The sequence below is a fragment of the Oncorhynchus mykiss genome, chromosome 28, assembly GCF_013265735.2.
Source record: "Oncorhynchus mykiss isolate Arlee chromosome 28, USDA_OmykA_1.1, whole genome shotgun sequence".
NCBI classification, from domain to species: Eukaryota; Metazoa; Chordata; class Actinopteri; order Salmoniformes; family Salmonidae; genus Oncorhynchus; species Oncorhynchus mykiss.
In genome coordinates, this window is record NC_048592.1 from 34,065,539 (window position 1) to 34,076,910 (window position 11,372).

At 40.8% G+C, this 11,372-nt stretch overlaps 1 protein-coding gene across 1 annotated transcript; it reads right to left on the reverse strand.

Annotated features, from left to right (window-relative positions):
* On the reverse strand, positions 1-9,606 carry LOC110509051. Its single transcript, XM_036966339.1, has 5 exons — positions 9,517-9,606; positions 5,697-5,750; positions 4,797-5,507; positions 2,293-3,600; positions 1-2,144 (listed from the first exon to the last, which is right to left on the reverse strand). Exons 1-5 carry the CDS (start codon positions 9,545-9,547, stop codon positions 103-105), a joined length of 4,146 nt encoding a protein of 1,381 aa, XP_036822234.1. The 5' UTR covers positions 9,548-9,606; the 3' UTR covers positions 1-102.
* Positions 9,607-11,372: the final 1,766 nt, after the last annotated feature.

Consider the following 11,372-nt stretch of genomic DNA (forward strand, 5'->3'; position numbering starts at 1 on the left):
TGAGTTGCATCCAAAGAACACCATACCTACTGTGAAGCATGGGGGTAGAAACATCATGCTTTGGGGCTGTTTTTCTGCAAAGGGACCAGGACGACTGATCTCTCACTGTGTAGTACATTTGTTTACCACTTGTATAGTGATTCCCTTTAATGTTGTCATGTTTTCTGTCTCTATTTTATGTTTTTCCTCCATTTCCTTCATTTTATGAGTCAGTTCTTTTTCATTATGACCATATTGATCCTTTAATTCATCAGTCTCCATTTTGTGCTTTTGTCTTAGTTTCTCCTTCTCTTCTTCATGTTGATCCAATAGTTTTTGGAAGTCATTTTTATATTTCTCTTTAAAGGTATTCATTTCCTCTGCAAGTCTTCTGGCCTCTTGTTCATATTCATCCATCATTTCTTTTGTTTTCCTTTCATAATCTGCCTTCATTTCCTTCAAATTCTTCTCTTCTTGTTCTCTCCTGACTTTATCTTCCTTCTCCTTCCTCCTGTTTTCTTCTTCACGTTCTTGTTGAAACGTTTCCTCCAGTTTTCTTAGTCTTAGTCTCTCCTCCACTTTTCTATTTACACCCTCTTGAAATCTTCTTTCCTGTTCCTCTCCACGTTCTTTCTCCCACTGCTTTTGTTGTATTGTCATTTTGTCTGTCAACTCTCTCCTCTTTTCTTCAAAGTCTTGTTCTATTCGTTCTCTTTCTTTCTGCTCTGTTTCTCTCCTCTGCGCTTCTGATTCCTTCATCTTTATTCTATATTGTTCCCTCTCTCTTTCAAACTGCACTCTCAATCTCCTCTGTTTTTTCTCTTGATCTACAAGAGTTTGTACCTCCTTCTGTCTCCTTAGCCTTTCTTCTTCCTGTTGTCTGTCTCTTTCTTTCTTCAACTGTTCCTCCCATTCCTCTTTTTCTCTACGCATGACCTCTTGGAGTTCTGTTTGACCTTTCTCTGTTTCCTCTATTTTGCTTTGCCACTCTTGTCTTTCTTCCTCTTCCTTCTTTCTCCTCTCATCCTCTTCTTTTTGTCTCATTTTAATTTCTTCCTCCTGTTCCCTTTTTAGTTTATCAAACTTCCTTTCTTGATTTTGAAGCTGTTCTTCTCTGTCTTTCTCTTCCTTTCTCAGTTTTTCCATCCTCATGTTATATTCTTCTTCCTTTTCTTTTTGGAGGTTTTTAAACTTTATTTCCTGAGTTTTTATCTCTTTTTCCATCTTCTCTTTTTCTGTGTCCCATATTTCTTTTTTCAACTTTTCATCTTCTTTCTTTTTTTTGTCCTCCAACTCTCTTTCTTTCTTCTCTGCTTTCTCCTTGTCTCCATGCTCTTTTCGAATAGCTTCCTCTCTCTCTCTCAACATGTTTTCTCTCAGCTGTCTTTCCTCCTGAACTTTCAATCTCTCCTCTTCCAACTTTGACTTAATCTTTTCCATGTCTGTTTCATGGCTGACCTTCAGTTTCTCCATGTCAGCCTTTATCTCCGCCTCTCTCTCCTTCAGTATTGCTTCCTGTTTTTGTTTAATGGCGGTCTCTGCCTCCTGGAACATCTCATTGGTATAGAAACTGCCCTTGTTCATGGACACCATTTCATTAATCTTCTTAAGAAGCTTATTGACCTGTGTGCGGTTATTGTTGTCCTTGTTGTTGAAGACATGGAATCTCCCTCCACAATCTCTGATCAATTTTTGCAGTTTGGCAATCTTGCTTTCCCCAATGTAATCTTGAATCAACATTGTTCCCAAGTCATCTCCTCTAGTAAACAGAACTAAGCAGAACATTCCTGCCCGTGGACCAAAGGTTTTCTCTATGAGGTCCAAAGCGTTCAGCTCCTCTTGTGTGATTCTCCCGATACTCAACACTATGATAAACACATGGGGTCCAGGAGCTGACAGGGAAACACATTTCACTATCTCTTGCTGAACATCTTTATTAGACAACGTTGTGTCAAAAAGGCCAGGGGTGTCCACCACAGAAACTGTTCTTCCATCAACTTTGCCGACTGCCTTCTTGCAAACTGTTGTCGTAGAATTACTGCTGATTTTAGACTCAAATTCATCTCTGCCCAGGATAGTGTTTGCAGAGGCGCTCTTCCCATTGCCAGTTTTCCCAATCAGCACCACCCTTATGCACTCTGTGCTGGAACACTCCATTTCAGCACCTACAAATTAAACAATAAATGATAAGATATGAATGTTAATTACTGCATGAACTGATATTGAAATCAACATTGAAGGTTCATAGTGTTAAATCATTGCTTTCCCAATCACCCCCCAGTATTTGTTCTTCCCTGTGTTCAACAAACTCACCTTGTGACGTGTTCCTGATTCTCTCCTCTAAATCCTTGATTCTTCTGTTCTTTTCCTCCAGTTCTGATTGGTGTTTAGCCTCCATGTACATGTACAGAGTGTAGCAGGTTCTGTTCTGATCCATCATTTTGATTATTTCTGTTACAAGTTCTGTTGTCTGCTTAGCGTTCTCAATCTTTGAAGCATCAAAGATTTTATACCGCCCTCCGCATATCTTGATCAGTTGCTTTGTGTCTGCATTTTGTTCCACAAAGTCAACTGCAGTTTTATCGACTGGAATGTTATCCTGTCTAAACAGGACCATGACAAAGTCATTGACTCGTGAGCTGAGAATCTTCTGGATGGTCTCCAACTCTCCTCTGTCTTCATCAGTGATTGGACCCAAAGGTACGACCATGAGGAAAGCATGGACTCCAGAGTCACAGAGAGAGACACAGTGGAAAGTCTCACGCATCACTTCCTCCTGAGTGAGATGTGTTCCATACAGAGCAGGCAGCTCGATGAGGGTGACCGGCCGACCACACACCTCTCCTTCTCTCTTCACACACACTGAGGAGGAGCTGGACTTTGGACTGGACTCTGTCTGACCCAGTATGGCATTGGCTATAGAAGTCTTCCCAGCTCCTCTTCTGCCACACAGCACCACGTTCAGTCTCTGAGCCTTTGGTGTCATGGTATCATGTGTCGTCTCTTCATTGGAGGTGAGGTATCTCCATTCATTCTCCTCTACCATATTTTCTATCTTTTGATTTAACTTTTTGTGGTCACAGCCTTGTTTGTACATTTCATGATGCCTTCCTCCACATTCTTCAATCATTTGTCTCAGATGAGGATTTCCTGTGACTCCCTCGTGAGTAATAATCACCATTGAGTACTTGAAGGCCTCTTTACCAAATATGCTCAGGATCAACTTGAATGTGTTTCTGTTCTCCTCTGTGAACTTCTCAGGCTTCAACACCAGCAGGACCCCATGAGGCCCAGGAGCAGAGAGAGACTTACATTTCTCCATCTCCTGCATCAGGGACCGCACAGTCAGAGGTGAAGCAAAGAAGTCTGGAGTCTTTACAACAGTAACAGACTTGCCATTCACCTTCCCACTGGCTGACTCACATTGCTGTTTATAGTTGAAGAAAGGAGCAGGCCTAAAAGCCTCTTTCTGTAGGATCATGTTACCCACTGTACTCTTCTTGTCATCATTCTTCCCCAGAAGCAGAATCCTGAGTGAAGACACTGTAAAACACATGTACACATTGATTAATATACGGATATGCATATAAAACATAATGTAGTTGACCTGTTTACCAAATTTTCACACTGGAGGATTGTCCCTGTTACAAATTAATAATGTTTTTCTCCCAATGCTTGTTTTCAAAATGCTTGACAGTAGTAGTCAATAATATTGTTTGAGTTCAATTCCAGCATTTTATTTTGCACAGTGATTCCCCTGGTATCCCTCACATTGTACGCCAAAGCACCATTATTAATGGCCACCATAGAGCCCCACAGTGGAGGTGTCATAATACCCATTAAACCTAGAGGTCAAACAGGGAAATGGTTCCAATCGTTTTTTCACCATTCATTTTTCCAATAGGGGATTTTAGAATCACTTAAAATAAGGGCTGTGTTTCGTGTAGGCTTAGCTAAGAATCTCTGGATTAACTATCTAATGTTATCTACATGTAGTAATGAATAAATTGGCAACATTTCTTTAAATGGACAATTCTGTGAACTGTCTTGTGCAAGTTTTAAAATGACCTGTTAGCAAAGTTGTAAGCTATGACATTCAGGAGCTTGTAAGGATTTGTAGTTTTGCATGATATCTACATTGATGGTAATTAGCATTTTCTAATTTGAGAGTAAATAGAGACAAATATATTGATAAGGGGGGGGGGGGGGGGGGGGGGGGGGGGGGGGGATCTACACAGCACATCGCTGCACTAAGCAGCACCTCAAAAATAATCTCTAAATGTTGATCCGTATTTGTCTTTGTATCCACCAGAGGGCGCAATGACCTCAAATTGATAGATACTGTTGGTTTACGAGCTGTGAACTCATATCTCATTCTAATCGTTAAAAGTGTTAAAACAAAACAATGACATGAGCATGGTACTAGACTATAAAGTACAGTAGGACCTCAGAGATACAAACACATTGGGAATGGAGGTCGGCAGAATATTGAAATGGACTTAAGTGAAAAATAAAACGTATATATATATATATTTTGGTCACGTCTACCTACACAGCTTTTGTACCATATTTGCCTATCAGGATAGACATTTTGAAAACAGAAACAACAATAATGAAAATGTGTCCTAATGACAAATCCTTCTGAGCCGTAGTCCTCCCTCATAAGTGATACCAATTCTGAAAAAAAGTTTACACTATTAATTTCAGTGACTTCCTCTTAGCAGTCCATTTAAACCAGTAATAATGAAACAAAAGTTAATTGTCAGTGGTATTCAATGTTCATTTCACAATAAGTTTTGTGCTCTCTGTATACTTACCAATTTCTCTAATGTTCTCCCATTTGTCCAGTTGTGCTGATTCACCTTGTTCCAAAACATCCTTTCCAAGTTCTTCCTCAGAGGAAGATTTGAGACTTCCATCAGTTTTACTCCTGTGTTTTTCCTCTTTCCCTTGTACCATGCCACTTGTAGTATCTTCAAATACATCACAGGTGAGATAGCCTCCTCCATTCTCCTTTACAATCTTGTCAACATCTGCTATAAGTTGAGTGCGGTCACTGAGGTGCATGAGGTGCTGCCTCCCTCTACAGGCTCTGACCATCTGATTCAGAGGGTGATCCTCATCCATGTGTCCCCTCTTGTCTTCATGAGTTGTCAGTACCATTGAGTAGTCAAAGGACCGGTCACTGAGGGTGTCTAGGATCTTCCTGATTCTGTCTCCCTCTTCCTGTGTGAACTCCTCAGGCTGCAGCACCAACAGGAACACATGAGGTCCCGGGTCAGACAGAGTGACACACCAACGCAGTTCCTCTGAGAGTTTGTCATGTGACATGTTAGGGTCTAACAGGTCTGGAGTGTTGATCACAGCTATGTGTTTGTCCTCCACCTGACCCCTGGCTCTCTCACAGTGGTTGTGTACATAGTTGGGGTCAAATGCCCCTCTTTCCAGGATGAAGTTCCCGACAGCACTCTTCTTAGAGCCATTCTTGCCGAGCAGCACAATCCTTATCTCTGTAGGACTTTCAGACACTAACATAAACACCACCACAACCTTATTTAAAATGTCTGCTGGAAAACATTGTTGAAAATATTGACACTAACATTTTGGTTTGCTTTTCTTTCAGAACATTATGCACCATATTTCAACAGAACAACATAAATGCACAACTCTTCTAGACAGAGAAAAAAAATATGTTTGATATTTTATTGATCACTCACTCTTTGGGGGCAATAGTTCCACACTGTTGCGTCTCAGGGCCTTTGGATTCGAGACTGAAAACACATCCAATTAACAAGCATCAGTATTTTGTAAAGATGTTAATGTTGATTGTTGCTTGTGTTGAATGTGTGTGATGCAGGGCAGTATTACATGAGCGATTTTAAGACAAACTGAAATCATTTTTTGAAAAGCAAATAGGAACAATTTTAACCACAAATAGGTGCTAAGTGGCATAAAACAAAGTCAAAGTCCAGGCACTCGTGAGACTTTGAAAATTAAAAACCCACTAATGTATAGGCTAAAACGTTATTAATATACACCGTCAGGTCTGACAACCTGATTCCCTTTTAAGAGCACCTGTGGTTCTTGTAGAATAATTGAAGTGCTCCTGCTACTTTCTTCTGAAATCATTTTTTTTGTTGAGTAGCTATGTTGGTTTTCGGTAAGCTAATTTAATGTCATATCAACGTTATTGTGAACAATTGATCAAATAATAAATCAAATATTGTGCTGGTTCCACTTCAAAATCAAATTGCAACTATTTGCATCAGCTTTTTGGGAATACTCAAGATGATGTATTTGTATGTATAATATACTTTACTTTTAATGTTTCTCAAACACTAAAATATTAAGTCCAGCATAAAACAATGGCTAAGATCCAACTTAATTGTATCAAATCCAGAACTGTTAATCTACATGAGATCTACTTAATCTTTCCCAGCGGTTTTGATATCCGTTCATCATGATCCATTACACCTCATAGCACAACAAACTGTTTGATACTAATATACAAATGTGCTTTTGTTTCTTCAAACATGCATACAACATTGTGTAAAATTATTGTAATGTAAAATATATATATATTACCCACAATCCTCTGAAAACAGTTTTTACAGTTTACTATTCCCACCAAGTGGACTAACCCTATAGGTGCAATGCATTGAGTGTTGGCCTTTTACGCCAGTGACCCAGGTTCACTTCCTTCCCCTCCCTGTTGTTTGCTACATTGGTGTCAGAAGTGGAATGACAGCTGTAAGGTCATCGGAGCGCACAGCCCGGACATGTGAGGGGACTGACTAGCCCACGCACGGGGACATGCCTTCCCGTTTGAAGGGGGCAGATTAGCGAGTCTTGATAAATGTGCCACATTACAATTCCCACATCTGTCTGACAGTTATCAGAAATTATCACAATGCAATACTTCTTTATGATCTTCTATGTAGGACTTCGGAGTACAAAAATCAGTTAACCACCTAACTGAGGAACTAAATTGAATCTTGCGTAATACCCACGATGCAGTCGCACCCTTAAAAACAAAAAAACATTTGTCACAAGAAACTAGCTCCCTGGTATACAGAAAATATCCGAGACCTGAATCAAGCTTCCAGAAAATTGGAACGGAAATGGCTCTCCACCAGTCTTACGACTAGCTTGGAAAGTCTTACGACTAGCTTGGAAAGAAAGTACTGTGCTGCTCAATCATCCTATTTTTTCAAACTAATTGAGGAAAATAAGAAAAATCCCAAATGTATTTTTGGTACTGTCACAAAGCTAACTAAAAAGTAGCATTCCTCAAGAGAAGATGGCTTTCACCACTTCAGCAGTGATGAATTAATCAACTTCTTTGACGAAAAGATTATGATCACTAGAAAGCAAATTACGAACCCCTCTTTGAATCGGCGTATTTCTCCAAAGCTAAGTGTGCCTGAGTCTGCACAACACTGCCAGGACCTAGGATCAATGGAGACACTCAAGTTTTTAAATCCCATCTCAACACAACAATCATGAAAATAGTCAAAGCCTCTAAACCTTCAAGCTGCATACTGGAGCCTATTCCAACTGAACTACTGAAAGAGATGCTTCCTGTGCTTGGCCCTCCTATGTTGAACATAATAAACGGCTCCCTATCCACCGGATGTGTACCAAACCGGGTGAGTACCAAATGTCTCTTGAAAAAGCCAAACTTTGTCCCAGAAAATGTAAAAACCTATCGGCCTATATCGAATCTCCCAATCCTCTCAAAATGGTTTGGAAAAGCTGTTGATAGCCCATCATAGCACTGAGACTGCACTCATGAAGGTGGTAAATTGCCTTTTAATGCCGTCAGACCAAGGTTTGGCATCTGTCCTGCAGCTATTGACAACATCGATCCCCACATTCTTTTGGAGAGACTGGAAACCCTAATTTGTCTACTCGGATAAGTTATGGCCTGGTTTAGATCTCATCTGTCAGAAAGATATCAGTTCGTCTCTGTGGATGGTTTGTCCTCTGACATATCAATTGTAAGTTTTGGTGTTCCTCAAGATTCCATTTTAGCTCTTGGTGATGTCATTCAGAAACATAATGTTAACTTTCACTGCTATGCGGACGACACACAGCTGTACATTTCGATGAAACATGGTGAAGCCCCAAAATTACCCTCCCTGGAAGCCTGTGTTTCTGTCACGTTCGTTGTAAGGATCGGACCAAGGTGCAGCGTGAGTAGAGTTCAACATAATTTGAATAAATCGAAACTCACTGAACAAAACAACAACCAAATGAAACGTGAAGCTACTGATGTGCACTAGGGCAACTATACATAGACAAGATCCCACAACACAAATGAGGAAAATGGCTACCTAAGTATGATCCCCAATCAGAGACAACGATAAACAGCTGTCTCTGATTGGGAACCATATCAGACCAACATAGACATACAAACCCCCTAGACATACAAAAACTATAAACAGACACCCATCCTAGTCACACCCTGACCTAACCAAAATATATTTAAAAAAAATGATATCCAAGGTTGGGCTTGACAGCCCCCCCCCCCCCCCCCCCCCCCCCCAAAGGTGCGGACTACCGACCGCAAACCTGAACCTATAGGGGAGGGTCCGGGTGGGCATCTACCCTCGGTGGCGGCTCCGGTTCTGGACGCAGCCCCCCCTCCTTAAACTGATCCCTCCGTTTCTGTGGAACCGGACCGTGGATCATCGCCAGAGGCCCTGGACTGGAGATCGTCGCTGAAGACCCTGGACTGGGGATCGTCGCTGGAGGCCCCGGACTGGGGACCGTCGCTGGAGGCCCCGGACTGGGGATCGTCGCTGAAGACCCTGGACTGGGGACCATCGCTGGAGGCCCCGGACTGGGGACCGTCGCTGAAGACCCTGGACTGGGGACCGTCGCTGGAGGCTCCGGACAGGGGACCGTCGAGAGCAATGCATCCTCTGAAACACGACCCCGCCAAGCCGCACTGCTTCTTGACACACTGCTCACTTAACCCTGAAGCCAGCTGCACCAATGTGTCGGAGGAAACACCGTACAGTTAGAGGCCGAAGACAGCGTGCATGCTCCCGGCCCACCACAAGGAGGCGCTAAAGCGCATGGGACAAGGACATCCCTGCCGGCTATTTCTATGGCCTTTGAGGCATTACTGGTTCATCGACTGACGTCAAATTCCATTGTTGCTTAATAGTAGAATGTTGAAAGTCATTTTCAAACCTAAATATATATTTTTTTAGGTGTTCCATTTTTATAAATATAAACAGGATAACAATATTATGGTGGCTGCCTGGTGAAGGCCTTCTCCTGAACCCCTTGTTTCAGATAGTTCCTGTAAATGTTTTTTCCAAAGGTAGAGAGAGCACTGAAGCATAGAGATTGAGGTAGACCATACTCGACGAAGACCAGTTACCCAAGATGATCCCCAGAAATATATATATTTGCCTGTTTGGCATATTGAGTTAGACATATAGGCCAACACTATGAATGATACATTACAAGCACTGATGAACATCAGGCCAAAATATATATTTTTAAGGTTTTTACTGCTCTTACCTTCGTCTCTGAATGATGCAGCGTCCGCCATCTCATCCTTCAAATGTCTGTACTGGGCAGATAAATGAAAGTGAAAGTTGCAGTAAAAACCTGTTCCTACCTGTTGAAGGGAGTTGTGGAGAGACTGAAATCTACATGTTGAATTTGTTTGCAACCCACTAACTTGAACATTTGTAATCAGAATAACAATAAGACTGAATGTTCTTCACCTGGCATACTTTAACTTGCATGCCCAAGTCATTTCAGTGAATTAAACCCAGCTCATTTAGCCATTAACAAGTCATCTCATTGAATTAAAACCAGCTCACTTAGCCATTAAATATCTTTAAAAATAAATCACATACCAAACATTCTGCTACTTTCCAGTGGAGTCTTTTGGCAAACATTGTTAAACTAAATACAAAAAATGGTAAAACTCAAATCGTTTTTTGACATATAATTCAAATAAATGTTATATTTGATTGATATTGGGCAGATACTGTACACATCTCCAATCCCACATCAAAGTAATACACTAAATTACTTGGTTTGATGTTACTCTGAAGTGATTTGAGTTGGTCAGGTAGATCAGGCTAGGCAAAACAAAACTGTAAAGACAGAATACCAAAATGTCTCCAGGTACAGTATGTGAAGACTGTAAACTCACCTTCACAATGAAAAGCTTCCTCCACAAGGTGGCACCAGTAACCAGAGAAACCTGGGTGTGAAAGTTTTGAGTGGCAAAATAACTGTTTCTTGCATAAAAGGGGATACCTCTTGTATAATAAGCCATGCCTTTCTGTGGCTTTATCTGGAAAACAGCTGTATGTTTTTAAATCTTTTTTTAAAATGGTGTCATTTACATTTTGGAGTAAAATGTTGTTGACTATTGCCTCTTAAAGACACCAACCAGTTTAGTCATCTACCAAATTCAATATATTGGTGTCTGCATTTCACCGAATCAGCCAAAAAGTTGAAAGAACAATATTTTATTTTGAGGAACAGAGATAAAATACTATGAATAGAGCAGAGAATATTTGGAATCAATTTCACACTTCTGTGAAGACTAATTGCTCTGAATTATGTTATTACGATATTATTATGATACGTTTCTAGCAGCAGCTCACAATGAAAAACATTTGTAATTAATCATCATGGTTGTTGTAATTTGTAGTCATTTTTGGCTGGTAATGAATTGTCGTCTTAAAATACAGTATAATGGGAAATGCTTGAAGCTGGAAATACAGCTATCTGGCAGGGTGTGTGTTGCCACTTAGGAATTCCACTGCCAGAGAAGAAGTAGAACAGTGAGGGAAACTCTAGAGTGCATTCCTTTGTGACATCACACCAGAGACAGAGCAATGTAGCTAATGTTGCCTAGATCATTCTGTGTGTTTTTATTTCTTGAGATGATTGAAATTGAGTTAAATTGGGCTTAGTCTTAGTTTTGCTAGAGCTGTAACAATAACCAGTGTGTGCGCGTGTGTTTTCGTGCAGGTGTGTGTCCATGTACACCATATAAAGAGACATGACCCCAGTGACACACAGTTGGCAGACGATACTTCTGATTAGCCTTACACCAGCCAAACACAATATGTATTTAACAAAACAATACATCTAGATATCTTGTGGAATACTGCATGTTGGATATACCTCTATGTAGTGTTGTTATAAAATGGTCCATCCCTACCATGGTGGACCCGAGAACCCACGCCACAACACCACCTACTCCAGGAACACTGTCAATACCACTGATCCAGAAAACACAAGGCATTTCTAGTTCGGGACTGACAGTAGCCTACAGATTGCAGGAAGGCAGTACTGATACTAACCAAACCATCTGCTACAGTATTTCAATGATAAAAGTTGAATGTTAT